Source organism: Propithecus coquereli, unplaced genomic scaffold, assembly GCF_000956105.1.
Source record: "Propithecus coquereli isolate 6110/MARCELLA unplaced genomic scaffold, Pcoq_1.0 Scaffold228, whole genome shotgun sequence".
Taxonomy (NCBI): domain Eukaryota; kingdom Metazoa; phylum Chordata; class Mammalia; order Primates; family Indriidae; genus Propithecus; species Propithecus coquereli.
In genome coordinates this window covers 1,697,822-1,716,634 of record NW_012147819.1, presented here as the reverse complement: position 1 = coordinate 1,716,634, position 18,813 = coordinate 1,697,822, and the positions used below count along the sequence as shown (strand labels likewise).

The following is an 18,813-nucleotide window of genomic DNA, read 5'->3' as shown; positions in this document are numbered from 1 at the left end:
GAGCCCAGGAGTTTGAGGTCGCCGTGAGCTAGGATGACGCCACGGCACTCACTCTAACCCGGGCAACAAAGCGAGACTCTGTCTCAAAAAAAAAAGAAAAAAAAGCGGGGAGAGACAAATATCAACTTTTCCTTCTAGTCTGGAGAAGGAAAAATATGCGGGGAGAGAAATCATATAAATAAATGTGATGATAAAAATTGAAATTCAAATAAGTGAATTCAGGTTTATGAGTATTTTAATTTAATTCCACTCTGGAAAGAGCTTTAGGGTGATGTTAAGAGACCTTCTAGACTGGCCAGTTTGGGGCCTTGGATGGCCTTATAGAGTCTGAGTTTACCCTTCAGTAAAATGGACATATGGCACCCTCCCTCCTTCTTACAAAATAAGTTATTTAAGATTAGTGAAAGGGCTCTGAGTTTTGGACGAATCCAAATGCTTTCATTCCCTGGATATAATCTATACTGCATTTCAGTGAGAATGGTTCACTTTCCCACTGTATAATGAATTACTCTAGCTAAAGGCAATGTTTCTGTGCATACCGGCTCACTCAATGCAGAGGAATTTTATTACAAGAAACACCCAAATGCTGCCTCATTGCCCTTGATGGCTCATATATGTCAGCTGGCCAGGGTTCCACACCCTCTTTCTCTTGCCCACTGCATGTTGCTGCCTGTGCAGCTCCAAGCCCTAGCTATGGGGCAGAGTACCAGAGAAGGGGAAATGAGCTTCCTCTCTGCTATAATCGGGTAGTATGTCAAGGAGTGAAGTTCAGGCTCAAAGATAGGCCACCTGCTAGTCACAGGGCTGGGCCTGACCACATCAATTCCAACCTAAGGCTGAGCTTGCCTTGTGGAGGCTGCTCGGAAGCAGTTTCTTATCTGGTTTATCTGCCTTCCAGTGTAAGTCTGAGTAGCAGGGAAGTTCTGGACTCTACTGTCCCTGGAAACTTGTGCCCCCAATGAGCAGGAAGAGTGGGGTGGTGAGTGTTGAGATTTGGAAAATCTAACACATCCATAACAACAATATGACATATTGAGCATTCAATGGACCAAGTCTTTTAAACATTAATACATTAGCTCACATCATCTTCAAAGCAAGTTTAGGAACTAGAGTTATCGTCCTCACGTTATAAATGAGGCAATCATAGGAAGAAATGCCAAGTTGATGGACCAAGGTCCCACAGGCAGTAAACTGTGAAGCCCTGAATCAGATCAAAGACTACTTGACTGCAAAGCCCTTGCTCCCAGCAGCATGCTGTGGCTTAATTAAATCAACAAACCATTTTGCACAGAGAAACCATGCAGTCTAAAAAGTTGTTAGTCCTGGAATATCTCTAATGCTGGCACAACTTTGAGAGGGGCCCCTCAAGGCAGGGAGATACATGCCAAGTATGTGTAGAGCTCAAGGAAGCCACGCTCTGGTGCTGACTGGCGTGGGGGAGAATTGGGGAGGCTCCCTCGGAGCTTGCCTAGTTCCCCAATATCGCCCCTTTTGGCGACATCAACTTCCGCCTTGATCTGGCTGCACTGCATAATGATCCAAACTGCTGAGCGCTGGCAAATCCAAATGGCTCAAGGGTTACTGTGGCAGAAAGATCCCGAAAGGCTTCTCTGGCCCTCTTTAGGGGTGGCGCAGCTTGCATGGCAACTTAAGCCAGCTTGTGCAGCGCGAGTGAGTTTCTGGGTCCACACAGCTGCACGGGGCAGGATGAAACCAGGATGCAGGAGGGGCCTGGCACAGACAGTCTTTGCATGTCAGTTGCTTGACGTGGAGAAAGCACTTCACCATAGAAGGGATGTAAACGACAACTCATTTCTCAGGCTCGCTCACGACCCCATTGAAACCATCACGCTGACATCCTTCTGACTGGAAGTCAGTGACATAGAGCACCTTGTAAAGTAATACGGAAACCTTACATCAGTAATACCGGGAGCGAGCTGGGGAAGGTGAGAGAGTCCGGACGGGCTCAGGGGTGGGGGTGAGAGTGTGGGGCCAAATCCCTGCAGGGAGACTCTGAGGCTTGGGGTGAAAGGCAGGAAAAGGGCTTCGAGAGGATGTGGAGGGAAAGGGCCGAGGAACAAACAGGGTCCCCTGTCACTTCACAGCCTTGTGAGTGACATTCCAGCCGCCTCTTTATTTTCTTTTTTTTTTTTTCACCTCTTTATTTTCTTTGGGCATCAGAGATAAGCCCCCAGCTGCTTCTCCCTCCCCCACCTCTTGTTCCAACGGGCATAGCCCTTCCGCTGCGGCCCGCGGGGAAACTGGGCTCCCGGCCTCTCGTGCGTCCTCCCAGGCATGAAGCAGTCACGCGGCCCTTTCCAGTTTTCCCAAGGTCCCTTCCTGCCAGTGAAGAAGGAAACCAGTAGGGTAGAGGGCTTCCTTCTAAATCCTCTCCACTTACCCTCCATCCTCATCCTCTTACTTCTCCACTTAAACCCTGTGGGAAGAAGGAAGGGCCTCAGGACCCGGGGAGTGCTGGGATGCACACAGGACTCATCACACAGCAGAATAAACCAAGGCTGAGGCTCCCCCAGGGCTAGGGCAGGGCTCTGGGTGGAGAGGAGATGGGATGAGGGCTGCCTCCTCCCCCATGATATCTGCACTGGGGCTGGGGGCAGAGGGGCAGCATAGCAGGGGGGAGAAAAACTACTGGGGAGGAGGTCTGGTCTCCTGCTTGACTTCTCTGGGCATTTACTGCTCACCTCCAAGGCACTCCTGCCAAAACCACTCTCGGCTAACCCTAGGGCCAAATGAAAAGGGGACGGGGTGAACCTTTAGGCAGGGTCCTGAGGGAGTGACCATTCCTGAAGGCCATTTGCACATGAAGGATGTAGAGCAAATAAATTTACATATGTGTATACACAGAAACGCATGAGCATGACAGTACTATTTATATACTGCTTGTTGCTATTATAGTAAAACTATGGATTATTATTAAGTTTAACTGATATATATATGCTTATGTTCTGTACCTTATGTAATAAAAAGGACTTTAGAAACTAAAAGCTGAATTCTGAATTTATAACAATGTTTTAAAAAGACAAAATACTTAATATTATCATGTTTTGTGTTTTTCCCCCATTTTTCCCTCTACAGATTGGTCTACAAATGGTTTCTTCTAATCTACAAACTCAGCTACGCATTTGGTGTTGTGGGTTATTTGGCTATCATGTTTACAATGTGTGGATTCAACTTATTTTTCAAGTAAGTATCTCCAGTTAAGACATTAATATCTCTAAGTATTTGCTTGGAACATTCAGCTGTTCATGTTCTCTCTGTCTGGAAGCATTCGGCCCTATACTTTTCCATGCATACATTTTTATAGTAAATATCCACACAGTCTTGTCACTGGGGAAAACCAATAGAAAAGGAAGAAAGGAGCACCCTACAAAATAATTTTCCTTTTTTTTGAGACAGGGTCTCCCTCTGCTGCCCCGGTTGGAGCAGCAGTCATAGCTCACTGCAACCTTGAACTTCAAGGTTGGGCTCAGGGGAATCCTCCTGCCCCAGCCTCCCAAGTAGCTAGGACTATAGGCACGGGCCACCATACCCAGCTAATTTTTTAATTTTTTGTAGAGATGGGCTCTTACTATGTTGCCCAACCTGTCTCAAACTCCTGGCCTCAAGCAATCCTGCTGCCCTGACCTCCCAAAGTGCTAGGATTACAGGCGTGAGCCCCCATGCCCAGCCCAAAATACTTTTTTTTAAAAATTAGGAGCTTTAAAGAGAATCTATACTTGATCTACAAATTTAAAAGATCACCATTGAAAGTGGGCCTACAATTGTGATAGAGTAATTCTTACTGAACTGCAAATTTCCCTTATACAAAATTCTGAAGTGTCCATATCTTCTATTTATCTTTTTGCTTAAAACTTCTAGAACTGTGCTGGCCGCTACAGTAGCCACTAGCTCATGTGACTATCAAGCACTTAAAATATGAAATAAGATATGCTATAAGTGTAAAATATACACTGGATTTCAAAGGCTTATATGAAAAAATGATTTTTATATTGATTACCTGTTGAAATTATAGTATTTTAAATGTATAAGTAAAATTAATTTCGCCTGCTTCTTTTTACTTTTCATATGTGGCTGCCAGTATATTTTAAATTATATTTGTGGCTGTATTTCCACTGAACGGCACTGCTCTCTAGAATTTTGTTTCAGATATCCATGAAACCCCTTGTGCTGGGGAGAGTTGGAAAAGGAGGAAACAGGGTACTTAAAAACTGAAAGACAAGTAAAGGGATAAAAGAGCAAGAAAGTCCTGGAAGAGATAAAGGAAATCGGGTTCATCACGTGTGGGACTCAGAACTGTGCTCCCATTAAGAAGGTGTTTGCTGAGACGTGCTGTGGACCCGGTGCTCGCTGGCAGAGCGCAGGCTGAGTAACCAGCCTGTGCTCTGGAAAGGAGATTTAAGACGTACCACACAGCTATGAAACGCAGCTCAAATAAAAATTCCCCAGAATATCTCTCACCTCGAAGTTACTCTAAATCTCTGGGAAACAGAAATTAAAAAGCAGAGTTCAGCAACCCTTTACTCATAAAATAAGGAAGGTAATTGCATGGAGAGACAGCCCTGCGGAACGGGCTCTTCCCATGGCAACACAGCAATCAGATTTTATAAGCATTTCATGAAACGTTCGAAGAGGGAGCGCCTAACATTTTCTAGCAGGAAAGGGGTAGAAAGTAATTGTACAGATCTATTATTGCCAGGTTAAAATATAGAAAGATGCTGAGCATGTCTCTTTTTTTAAGCATACTGTCTATATTGCTTTATTTTAGTGAACATAAAAATATTCATAAGGATTTTTATGAAATCACTGGAGACTATAGCTGTCCCAAGACTATAATCTCATAGGATTTTAAGGTCCTTATCCATGAATTCTCCTACAATGAGGCATACCATGAACTTAACCCTTTAGATTAAGAAGGAACTATTTTTTCACTACTCATTGCTGTTGGTTATCACTGTATTAAGATTCTTTTCTAGGGACTCAAAAGTTTGTTACTGTATTTCTTGTCAATAAAATTATAAACACATACTGCCCTGGATATGGAGAGAAGACAAGCTTCATTTCCCCACTATCCTAACCCTCAAATATACCCAGTAATGCTGAAAGGATGAAGCTACCACCTGTGTTGAGATTCCCAGTTCACATCACCAAAAGATCTATGCTCTCTAAATCTACAAAGCTTTCTGCCTTTACCATTTCCTCCTCAAATTAACAGAGCACAGAAACTACCAGAAGAAGGTTCCAGAGACAGACTACCCAACCCTTCTCCACACTTTACTCCCTTCCCTGAATCAATCAGACCCACCCAGCTTCACCACTGGTAGATTATTATAGAGAAATAGCAAACTAAATGTGCAATGATTAAGATTCATAAATTAAATTTGGGGTGAATTATTCACTTTATAAAGAGATTTTTCCCTTAAGCAGAAAAGGGGGTTGGTTATCACAGAGAATCCTAGTGTATTTGAAATATGATTCAACTTGCAAAAAAATTTCTTCATTTACTCCATGGCAACTAAGTCATAGTACCAAAGGACTCCAAAATATGAGCTTGGTTCATGGCTTTGTTCATATCAATTGTCAAGTTAAGCAAGTAATTTTTTCTAAGTCTCCATGTTTTCACATGCAAAGTGGGGATAATAATATCTATCTCAAACATTTGTTAGGAAAGATAATTAGAAAGCTTTCTATAATATCTAAGCTCTGTAGCAGAAATTCTCAATCTTTGCTGTATTATAGAATCAATCACTTGACAAGCTCTTAAAAAAATACTGCCAGCTAGACCCCACCCCAGACCCATTAAACTAGAGTCGTTGGTGGTGGGCCCATGCATTGATAATGCTGTAAAATCTCCCCAGGTGATTCTAATCTATGTTTAGGGCTGAGAACCATTGCTCTAGTGGTTCCTAATGTTAGCTGCCCATTGGAATCACCTGGGGTCTGGAGAGCTGCACGTAATCAGCCTGTGGCGTGGCCTGAAGATGGAGATTTTTTACCAGCGGCTGAGGTCTTTCTATATGCCAGCAGTCCCCAACCTTTTTGGCACCAGGGACCGTTTTGATGGAAGACAATTTTTCCACAGACTGGAGATGGGGGAATGGTTTCAGGATGATTCAAGCACTTTACATTTATTGTCCACTTTATTTCTATTATTATTACATTGTAATATATAAGGAAATAATTATAAACTCACTATAGGTTGGGGACACCTGCTATATGCAGTCTAGCTTGACACCAAGGGTGAGAGTCAGCTTGTGTAAATCCTGCTGTCCTAAGAAGCATTTGAAGACTATCTTAAGAATTCCTTTGTCCACTTGGCACTGAGTGGTACAATTTGAAGGAAATTTAGAAAACTTTTCATTCTTTCATTTAAGAAAAGAAAAACTAAACATATAAATGAAAAAAATATATACCCACAAATTTCTCTTAGATACTATAACAGGAAATATTGTCCAAGCTCCAACCCTCCCCTGCCCCACAAATGCTACATTCTTATTTCCTTATACTGTTGTTTTCAATAGAATCAAAACTAGAGATTCCATGGATTTTGGCATCGTATCCTTGTTCTATGGCCTCTACTATGGAGTAATGGGGAGAGACTTTGCCGAGATCTGCTCAGATTACATGGCTTCTACTATAGGGGTAAGTGTTGCTTTCATTCTTTAAAACCATTTATGACGCATGGAAAAATGTTCTCATTTTACATATTTGCATCTATTTTCAGACATAGATAAGTCTTTGGCCATATACTGATTAGCATTTCCTGTGGTACTATGTTGGTTTGCCCAGCCCAATTGCTCCCTTGCATGAAATTTGTCTTTGTTAATTATTTAGAAAATACATTTCTTATTTATAAAGAATAGTTGGGGAATAAGGCATATTTAAAATAAAAATATGCTAATTATTTGGGTTATCCTAAATACTCCAATTGCCAACATTTAAGGATAAATAAAAGATCAGCAATAACTAAAACCCTTTATCTCTGCCTAAAACTCTGCCTAATGCAAATAAAAATCATATCTGATGCTACATAGAACACTTCAGAATCAACAGTACCTCAGGGTAATACTTATCATAAAGACCAGTTATCACTATATAACTTCTGAAGAAGTAGAAGATACACTGACTGTGCACTGTTGCCTGTAATTTTTTTAAATCCCCAATTGTTGTTTTTTTCTTAATTCTCTTAAAATTAAAATTCAGAATGGACATACTTTCTGGTCAGGTGGATTCCTAGTTCTGATATTAGGATCATTTCTCTCTGTCCAACACATGCACATCTCTTAAAAACTCTTAAAAATTCCAGGGATGACCCACTAGTTTCAGGAATTTTGGATCTCTGTCCTCTACCTGTCTCTTGGTGCACAGCTAGCTAAGAAGTGGAAAAACTAGTGTAAGTATTAAGAGAAGGGTGAGCTTCTGGACTGTTCTTCTCTGTCCATTTATGGCACAGGACCTAAGTGGACTAGACCTTGACTTCACCCCCACCCATGTGTCCTTCCGTTCCACCATAGGCTCTATCTTACTCTTTTCAAAGAGCCTACAGACCGATTTCTGTGGTGAAATGCTGGAACAACATACCTTTGGAATCCCTCGGTCATGTATCATCTGTGGGACAACTGCCTTTCTTACGGTTTAGGTGAACACAAGAAGAAGCATTTTCACTGCCAATTCCTCCAACAAAAACCGGAAGTCATATTGCTTAGAAAATTCCCAAAGCCTCTCGTATTTGTTTATGGACAGAAGAGGAAAAGAAGAATTGTATGTGTTCTGGTTCTCCAGTGGACCAGGAAGGAGAGATTTCACTTAGCAAGACAACCAAGTCTTCAAGCACCAACTTTCTGGAGACTTTTCCCCTGATCCGCCCCACCAGTCCTTAACATCTTATCATCCTGTCATCTTTATTCCAGCTACCAATGTATAAAAACCACTGCCTCAAGCCATCGGCACAGCCACCAGTGATTTGAACTAATGTGTGTGTATGTGCGCGTGTGTGTAGGTACGTGCACACACACACTTGTGCGTGTGCTTGTGCCTGAGGTAAGGAGGAAGCAGAGAGGAGGAGCAATCTCCGTTCCCATACCAGTCCCTAGCCCCACACCAGACCAATTAAGTCAGAAGCTCTGGGAATGGAGCCAATGCATCTGCTTGGTTTTAAAAAAGCTCCTTAGGAAAAGGACTGAACTGTTATGCCATCCAAAAACATGGATGAATCTTAAATGCATATGGCTAAGTGAAAGGAGCCAGTCTGAAAAGGCTACGTACTGTAGATTCCATTTTTGGAAAAGGCACAACTATAGAGATGCTAAACAAATAAGTGCAGGAAGGAGCATGGTGAATGGGTGAAGCACAGGGAATTTTTTAGGGTGGTGAAACTGTTCTGTGTGATAGTATAATGGTGCATTTATCATTATGCATTTGTCAAAATCCATAATACTTTGTAGCAGAAAGGGCAAACCTTAATAAATGCAAATTTTAAAAATCATTTAAGAGGTCAGAGAATCCGAACATAGAATGCAGACTATGAGAAAAAATTCTAACCACTATACAGATGTATGAAATAACCACACTGAAGGGGGTGGGAGGAAAAGGTACTGATCTAAGTAACTTTTAAATGAACGAAGACTGTAGGACTATAATCAAAAGGAACTGTGCATAAGCACTGTACTCTAGCTGAAAATTCCATTGGCCTCAGGGCTGTGAATTAATAATTCTGATACCGATACATATGTATAGTATAGAAATATTTATACAGATGTGTGTGTGTGTGTGTGTGTGTGTGTGTGTGTATGGGTTAGAATATATATTAACTTTCTCTGTCAGCTAAGAGCAATGACACCCCAGTAGCAATGAGCACACCTAGTGCCCAGATCTTGATTTCTAAAATCATTCTGCAATAGAAGGAATGGGGGTTCCTTGGAGAAATGTCTGATTATAGGTCTGGGCAAGGAATATACAATATAGGCTGGGCACGGTGGCTAACGCCTGTAATCCCAGCACTCTAGGAGGCCGAGGCGGGAGGATCACTCAAGGTCAGGAGTTTGAGACCAGCCTGAGCAAGAGCGAGACCCCGTCTCTACTAAAAATAGAAAGACAATTAGCTGGACAACTAACAATATGTAGAAAAAATTAGCCGGCCATGGTGGTGCATGCCTGTAGTCCCAGCTACTCGGGAGGCTAAGGCAGAAGGATCGCTTGAGCCCAGGAGTTTGAGGGTGCTGTGAGCTAGGCTGATGCCACAGCACTCTAGCCCGGGCAACAGAGTGAGACTCTGTCTCAAAAAAAAAAAAAAAAAAAAAAAAAAGGAATATACAATATGGGGCCTTTTTTAGGGCTAAAAAAAAAAAAAAAGCAAAAAAAAAAAAAAAAAAAAAAAAAAGGAATATACAATATAAATCTGGAGCATCTTGTAGTGCTAGAAAGTAAGAAAATGCTAAAATCAAAACAAAAGAATCCCACAATGATGGGAATGTGTCAAAGAGACACAGGAGGCAACTGAAAGAGCTCCCAATGGCCAAAGCTGGAATCTGAACAACAAAATAGTAATAGTAGTGGTAGTATTGGGTTATCACCCAAAGCATAAAATAAATATCCATGAATCCACATTGATATAAATAAATGACTGAATAAATAAATAAGTGGAAGATAATAGACAAATTCGTGTAGAAAAATTCCACATAATTCATGTAGGTTCTCCTCCCTTAAGGAGGTTGTGATGGTTAAATTTTGTGTGTTGATTTGCCTAGTCTATGATACCCAGTTGTTGGGTAAAACATTCGTCTAGATGTTGCTGCAAAGGTATTTTGTAAATATGATTAACACCTACAATCAGTTGACCTCAAATGAAGATTACCCTCGGTTCTCTGGATAGACTTCATTTGATCAGTCAAAGGCCTTAAAATCAAAACCCAAGAATTCCTAGAAAAGAAGGAATTCTGCCTCAGGACTGCAACGTTAATCTTGCCAGGGTTTCCAGTCTGCTGGCGAATCCTGCGGGTTTGTGACTTGCCCACAAATGTGTGGACCAGCTCCTTAAAATGAATCTAATAATAATAATATGGGAAACTAGGTATGTGATATTTGGGTACTCCCTCTACTATCTTCCTATCTTTTCTTTAAATCTATTATAAAATAAATATTTCATTTAAAAAAATCTTCCTAGGGATTCTAATGTGCTATCAGTGTTGAGAACTACTCCTTATCTGCAGCACCAGAAGATGCAGGTATCCCGAGTTAGAATTCTAATGGCCTTGCAGTGGTGATTAGTCTCTGTGCTCCCAATAAGAACATGGGAATTAAAAGCAGTCACAGCATCAACAAAAACAAATACATGGGACCTGATCAAATTATAAAGCTTTTTGCACAGCCAAAGAAACTATCACTAGAGCGAATAGACAACCTACAAAATGGGAGAAAATATTTACATACTATACACCTGATAAAGGGCTGATAACTAGAATCTATATAGAACTCAGGAAAATCAGCAAGAAAAAAAATCAAACAACCCTATTAGAAAGCGGGCGAAGGACGTGAACAGAAACTTTTCAAAAGAAGATAGACTAATGGCCAAGAAACGTATGAAAAAAATGCTCAACATCTCTAATCATCAGGGAAATGCAAATCAAAACCACAATGAGATATCACCTAACTCCACTGAGAATGGCTTTTATCAAAAGTCCCAAAACAACAAATGTTGGCGTGGATGTGGAGAGATAGGAACACTTATACACTGCTGGTGGGACTGCAAACTAGTACAACCTCTGTGGAAAGGAGTACGGAGATACCTCAAAGGACTAAAAGTAGAACTACCATTTGATCCAGCAATCCCACTATTGGGTATCTACCCAAAGAAAAAAAAGACATCTGCACTCAAATGTTTATAGCAGCACAATTCGCAATTACAAAGATGTGAAAACAACCCAAGTCCCATCAATACATGAGTGGATTAACAAAATGTGGTATATGTATACCATGGAGTATTACCGAATCATAAAAAAATGACCAGCTACCTATTGTATTATCCTGGATGGAGCTGGAGTCCATTCTTCTAAGTGAAGTATCACAAAAATGGAAAAACAAACACCACATGTACTCACGATTAAATTGATACTAATTGGTCAACACTAACGTGCACATATGGGCAGTGACATTCATAGGGTGTTGGGCAGGTGGGAGCGGGGAGGAGGGGCTGGGTAAATCCACACCTAATGGTGTGTGCCTTCTGGGGCATGGGCACGGTTGTTGGGTGGTGCAAAGGCAATTTATGTAACCAAAGCGTTTGTACCCCAGTAATACTCTGAAATAAAAAAAAAATTAAAAAAAAAAAAAAGAACACAGGAATTTAAAAAGTAGAGAGACGCCTGGGTTTACTCCAGGTGTCTGAGTCAGAATCTCCAAGAGAATAAAGGGAAGGGCCAGTCTACAGATAAACTCAAAAGTTTCTGGTGTGATTCTAACTACAGCCTTAGGTAAAAACTTTTCCTCTCAAAGGATTCCCGAATGCAGAGGTGAGATGGGAGGTTATAATTGGCAATGTGCTTTGGGTCCGTTTGGGCTCCAGTGGGTTTTTTGCCTGGAAAATTTAACCCCTCTATAGCATCGCTCCTACAGGAAAAAGTGTCTCGAGTTCTAACCCCACTGAGAAGCAGAGAAGAGTCTATGTGGGCTGCCTGTCCCAGTGCTTGGCGGTGGCTTCCCTGCATTGACAACGGCGGGTGCTCCCCTCTCCAACAGTGCTCTGTTCGTTTCCTCCGACAGTTCTACAGCATCACTGGAATGCCCACGAGGAGCCTGTCAGACGGTATCTGTGCCGTCTGTGGCCAGAAGATCATTGTGGAGCTCGATGAGGAAGGGCTCATTGAGAGCACCTACCAGCTTTCCTGCAATCATGTGTATCCTCTTCACGGGAAACCGTTTGGCCTTCTTAAAGCCTCCATCCCTCCCTCTCCTCCCGTCCCCATCTCCTCTGTCTTGCCTAGCGCCTATCCCCAAACCCCAGACCTTCATCCTCCAGTCCTGGCTTTCTTTTTGAGACTTTCTCATAATCCCTGCTGAAAAATGACCTGCTAATGAAGGTGAACCTCCTCCACCAGTAATTTCCTTTTTAAAGAGGACTTTAAAGAGGACTTTTAATGCCACATGGAGAGGAAGGCAGCAGCATCTGAGCAGGGTGCCGGCTGGGGAAGTTGGTTGAAGTCTTAAGTGAGCAGATAGCCAGGAAGGACAGGGAGAGAAGGGGGTTGGGGGTAAGAAAAAGAGTGAAGTGCAGGGAGGAACCCTGGGTCTGAATCTCAGCGGACCAAGAAATACAAAGTGTGCATTGCCTAGAAATAACCCTAGGAACCTACTTGTGGCAACAGTGGTCTTGTGGGTAGCCAAGGGAGGAAACCAAGCCACCTTCTCAGCTTTGGTTTTGAGAAGAGGATAATGCCACAGGTAGCGGGACATCTTAAAGGGCCATCAAAAGGAGGGACCAAACTATGAGCATCTAGTTCTTGGACCACTTGGCTTCTCTACCAGTGGGTTCCTTCTCAAATAGCTGTCCATTGGCTAAGGGGTCTTCAGTGGCAGGTACCAGACAAGCATGGGCCTGGAAGCATTCTCCAGTGACCATTAAGGAAAGCCTCGATGTGCTGAAAAATGCTGGCATTGAGTCCCCTGAACAAAGCAGCCTGTGCTGCCTGAGCATGTAACTATGGAAACCAAAGTTACGTTTGGGTTGGCCAACAATGAGTATTTTATTTCTTTCCTAAATACAAAAAAAAAAAAAAAAAAAGGAATCATTTCTCTTTGTTTTATGGTACTGTATCAATTTAATAATATTATCATTATGTACCCAGTCAGTTCAAAGCTCTGGTGTTATGAGATGGTTAAACCATCTGTCTTTTGCCTCTGAAGCCCACTTAATTCAGTCAGTCATACTTCGATGTGTAGTGCCTGTGATTCAATTCTGTTTAATCTGGACAGTTTCCATTTATTCAATCCTGAGAGTAAAACCTAGACCAAATGTATCTCAAAAGTAATAGGAGCCTTTACTCCAACATTTAAGCCTTAAAATTTTAAGGGAAGAAACACAACTACAAAGATATACCATATGGAATTCTATAGTGGGTTTGTAGTGTGATACCTCTCCCAAAAAACTATCATTCTTCATAGAAATTTTCCAAGTCCAGCCCTAGTTTTAAATATGATTTACTTTTCAAATGTTGGAACAGAGCCCCATCTGCCATTTGCAAGTGGAAATATTTTCTCTCTCCACCTTAAAAGCCCTTAGGGATTGTCGTACATGTGTGCATATGTAATCTAAAATGTAGTCACCTTTAAATTTGCTTTGCAGCAAGTATTATTAATGGCCCATTTTAGCATGAGTCATATTAGCATGGAGTGGGCAACCATGACTCATATTAACAAGGAGTGCTTATCGGAGAATTTCTCTGCAGCAGTTCTGTCAGTGTGGAAATTTTTCAGCACTGAGATTTTGAAGATGAAAGAGAATGTTAAAGAGGACGTGGACATTTCAGTGCTAGCTCAATGACCCCTGAATTCTATACCTATGTGGAAGATGGGGCTATATTCCAGCCCTTTAGAATGAAGGACTGTATAGGTTTTGTTCAAAATCTTTGTTATAATACATCACTTCATGTTAATCCAAGCATATTGCAAAAATGACCCCAATTCCAAGAACATAAAATAGTGGAAACTCTTAGCTGCATAGAGATCTAATACTGAGAAATTATATAAATTGCCTTCCCTTGGCTCTGTCTCCCTGGTCCTCCATTTGTCAGGGAGGGAACTTCTATATCCTTGCTGTTCGTGTGGGTGTGTAGCAGGCCAGTCAGAAGAAGCGCATGTGATCTTGGCCCAGAAAACTACATTGGGAGCAGCAATTGTAGAAATACATAGGATGGGTCTCATTATATTAATAGTCAATCATTTTGTCCAAATCTACAATATTGGGCAACCTGGAAATATATATTTCCAAAAATGATCGGTTTAAACTGATTCATTTAATAAATATTTCTTCAACACACGTTAGGTGCTAAAGACACAGAGATGAATGAGACATAGTCCCACACATCACACACGGCCTAGGAGACAGAAAGTCAGAATACATTAGAGGAAGTCCCTGGTGCTATAAGAAAACACAGGGTTCACTCTCAACTTCGGTAGCAAAAGGTCAAACTTTCTGGACAAGGAAATGTATACAAATGAATTTGTAATTGCCTAGAGTTTGAGAAGTTACGTTTATTAGGTTTATATTCTATTAAAAATAATTGGCTCCTCATCAGTAATAAAAAAGTCACGGAAAAAAATTTATGAAGTTAATAGAAATATTTGTAAGTTTATGACCACAAATAATTTAAACTTGTCTAAGTGCCTAAGACAAGTCTGATTACACAGAAGGTAATGAACAGTGCGCAAAAAGCCAAATCGGGAAATGTCATGGTAAGTGCATGAGAAATGCGCAATGAATGAGGCAGGGAAATATGATACATATCTGTAAGACGTTACTGAAAAAAAGAACTTTCACATTCTTTAATCTAGTTCTTACCAGAATCAAGTGAAGCAAGAGCAAGTAAGGCGAAGAAGCTAAATTCCTCAGGGTGGTAGAGCTAATGCAGCTCTCACTCCACGATGTCACTGGGGGCTCCGTGGTCCTACAGAACCTGCCTAAAACAGTGATGTGCACAGTCAAGTCGCGACTGACAGCCATTGTCACCCTCCACTGCTAGACCCTAAAGACGGGGTCATTTCCATGTCATCGTGAACCAAACATTGCCCTTTTGTATCTAGAAGCTTCCCTAACAAGATGCTTCAGCTTTCACGAATTCTGCATCCGAGGTTGGTGTATTGTTGGTAAAAAGCAGACTTGTCCTTACTGCAAAGAGAAGGTTGATCTGAAGCGGATGATCAGTAATCCGTATCCTTTTTAAAAAAAAGTTACAAAACAATATCTTAAATGTTTCTAGGAATGCATTCTTCAATCTACACTTTCATTATCTGTGTATGGTTACAGCAGAAAACTTTTGTTTTCCCTAACCACCTACTTCAAGATGACTTGTGACCTCTTTTCTCCTCTGTGCCTTTTTACTATTCTGGTTAGGAAGTTAAATCCCAGGAAACATTCCATTCTTCATGCTCCCTATTTTCCACATTAAGGGCTTTAGTGGAAATGTGATGGGACTTTGCAAAAGATGGGTAAAATATGTGAAAGAATAATCAGGATGGATGGATGCATAGACAGATAAATGGGTGGATGGGATCGGTAGAGGAGTGAGTGGATAAATAGAAAAATTGGAATTGAAGATTTAAAAGCCCCAAATGTGAACGAAAATATAAGAAAGTATTTTCAGGGTGTACCAAATTTTATTATTCCCAGAAATGAGTAGGCTTTTCCCCCTTGGATTTTGGCTTTCTAAATTCCTTGCTATGCCTCATCTCTTCTTAGGCTAAACCCTAGTGATAACAATATTGAAAGGAAACAAAGACCTTCACAGTTGATCAGCTTCTGGTAGCAACTAGGATTTTCATAGACATCAAGGATGCCCAGCAGAATAAACTCAAGTCTCATTAAGGTCACAGGAAGTAAAGGCCCCCATCTAGACATGACTAGAATGACTTACTCCTCAACCTCACTGTCCCAAGACCAGGAAGGGGCATGGGAATGGGATTAAAATGTATACCCCCCCTAAGAAGAAGAGCACTAAGAGGTTGGCATCGACAGCCTTTGTAGACTTTCTGAGTAACAGTCACCTTTTTACAGTGCTAAAAGAAACACCTTCCTCACTCGCTGCTCGCCTACTCTTCATGTAACATTGGCTACTGGCAGCAACGCCCCTATCTCTGAGCACTGCAAATTAGGAATGGACTTCCAAGGAGGGCGTCAGCCAAGGATGCAGCACCAGTGGGTCGTTGAGTCTCAGGGCCATGACGTGGAAACAGAGATACCCTGCGCAGCTACCCGCTCCACCCACAGCGGGCCTTGCTTGGTGAGTCAGTGCCACTCACACACGGCTCCAGGCTGAAGGCGTGCGATGTTCCTCCCTGCCCATCCGCTATCTCGGGATTCCTCTCCTAATGGGAGGAGACCAAGTCCAGAACACCTTTTGGTTAAAAACTTACAAGACTGCAGTGCATAAATATTTGTTATAAAATTGGTGATATTATGATCATAAATGTGACTTCAAATAGTTTAATTAATGAAAGGAAATTCATTTTTTATATAGTCCTGAGAAAATAAACTGTTGACTAGCACATGCACTCTTTTTATTGAGACTCAGTATAAGAAAAAGCTACATGTGAAAAAGCTGCCATTTTGTTTGTAAATTGCTATCAGATATACTATGCATTAATTAAGTTCCCTTAGCACAATTTATCAAAGATATCAGAAAAAGATCATCTTATCTGATAATTAGTGTTATTCCTTTTAATATACAATGGGTTCCCTCTGAGGTGCCAGCTAATGGAAAGCCCAGTGCTAAGTTTTGCAGCTTCTACTAGCCTTGGTTTTCCAATATGGTCATTCCCCTCTTCCTCCCTCTTTTAGCATATACCCTTGGTTTTTATTCTTGTTTTATAGTTTGGGATTTTATTGTAAACCAGTTTTAATTTATTTTTGGAAATTGGATGTGGTTTAAATAACAATGATAACCATAATGCTATAAAAATCATGTAAGGGGCTTTTAATTGAGCTCATAGAATTAACGAGAAAGGAAATACCCGTTCGTTACATTGTTTACTATTAATATATTTGCAAATGATATTCATGAATATGTCTGATACTTGGCTGTACATAGAACAACCTCCTTAACTGAGACTTAGCTGGGAGCGCACGCATTTTGTGTACGGACAAATCCTGGATTGGGTTCGTTACCTGGTGGCCTGGCAACCTGTGGTCATAGGAATAGTTCAAGGCATTAACTATTCACTAGGGCTAGAATAGTACAGCAGACTTACCCCAGAAGCAATATATGGCATGGTTGACATATTATTAAACCCTTGGTTCTACATTTAATATCGATTTTTTTTTAATTTTGCAGATGATCCCAAGAGTTTAGAAAACTAAATAAAATTTGGTGTCATACTTAAAGCAGTTTGTCTCTGTGAAAAGAATTTGAAGAGAAACTGAACAATGGAAGAAATAAAGCGTGCTTTCTCATCTTTCCCATTATAACCATTTTCTAGCCCATGCAGACGACACATCTGTTACACCCCACTATGGACACTCCGTCTCTGGTTTGACTGATAATGATCTCATCTGTGAGGGGTTTCAGAGGTTTGTAAGGTCCTTCTCACATACATTGAGTCCTAACTAATACCCTCTCATCAATTCAACATCTTCAAAGAAGTAGGTAGAGTTGTTAAGTAATCTATGGTTTAAAGATCCTGTCTTTTCTGCTCTATGTCCTTGTCGCCATGTGGCAGCTTCAGCACCACAAAGCCCTTCTGTACAGAGGGAGTTAATCCCAAAGCTGCTGGCACCAGGTGCCTCGTCTTCTCAATGGGCCACAGCTACTGGGTTTCCTGGGACTGCCCAACACACTCAGCACAACCAAGGGCTGCACTAACATGGAAAGACTCACTCTTTTTTTGTGCCACTGTTTATACACACACACACACACACACACACGTGTGCATGCACACACACATGTACAAGGACACGCACAATCATTCCATTGCGGTACTCTGCTTTTATTCACTTCATACCACTTATGAATACCTGAAATCATACCATGAATTTATTTGTTTATTGTTTATCTTCCACTCCATGAAGGCAAGGAATTTTATCTGTGTTTTTCCCTACTACATGCCCAGCACTTTGAGCACTGCCTGGCACATAACAGGTACTCAAGGAATATTTACTGAAAGAATAAATTAATCTGGCAGAAGGGAACAAAATTAACCAAACAGGGAAGATGCACCAGGAAGAATTAACCCAACAATATGTTGAACTCCTGAAATTAATTCGTTTTAAATTACTGGTCATTTGTTAAACAGCCAACACTGTATATATAGCACCAGAATCTACTCAGCAATACTTGAAGCCATTACACTTATAAGAAGTAGAAAGGAAATACTCTGATTATTAATATTTTCCTTGTCCAAGTACTGGCACTATACTTAATGCTACTCAAAGTTCCATCATCAACATAACTCACACTAAGATTTCTAACTGTTGGGAATTTTCCTTATTCAAACGGCCTGATCCTTCAGTATTATGATTGGTTCACTATCCAAATTAGTAGAAGATTTAATTCCGGTTTATTTTTCTACTCAGCAAACATTCCAGTAATTCAATACTTACTACATAGTATAGTAGGCATGTTCAAGGGTTAGGGAAGGAAAAACAAGATTCTTGAGCTTATAGTCTATTGACAAATAAGACTCCATATTTAGATAAAGCACTAACAAAAAATTGGTTTTAATTCTGTTAAAAAAAAAAAAAGGATCCCTTAAAGATCTCTGATGTATTTGCCTCTTACCTTTTATGGACAGCTTTATGACGGCTGCTTGTAGAACCCTTTAGAATTCTGGGCAAGTAAACCAGTATTTATCTGCATGGAATTAAAAATGACCCTCAGGGTTCAGGAATGTCAGATAATCACTAATCACTGACTCCCTCACCCGCTGCTGTGCACCCCTTTCTCCCTCCACCCCCCATTTCCTAAGTTTCATGGAAGATGATTTTTCCACAGACAGTTGGAGTCAGGGGCAAATAGCAGGCAGGGGGCGGTGGAGCTCCGCAGCCCAGTCCCTAAAAGGCCAGGGGACCAGTACCAGTCCATGGCCCGGGAC

General features: G+C 41.1%; 1 protein-coding gene across 1 annotated transcript in view; it reads left to right on the top strand.

Annotated features, from left to right (window-relative positions):
* RNF175 (ring finger protein 175) overlaps positions 1-17,188 on the top strand; it is a 27,103-nt gene extending 9,915 nt beyond the window's left edge. The window contains exons 4-8 of the mRNA XM_012645236.1: positions 3,097-3,204; positions 6,540-6,660; positions 11,776-11,909; positions 14,837-14,938; positions 16,840-17,188. Coding sequence (XP_012500690.1) covers positions 3,097-3,204; positions 6,540-6,660; positions 11,776-11,909; positions 14,837-14,938; positions 16,840-16,960 — 586 coding nt within the window. The 3' untranslated portion in view covers positions 16,961-17,188. The remainder of the gene's footprint in view (positions 1-3,096; positions 3,205-6,539; positions 6,661-11,775; positions 11,910-14,836; positions 14,939-16,839) is intronic.
* Positions 17,189-18,813: the final 1,625 nt, after the last annotated feature.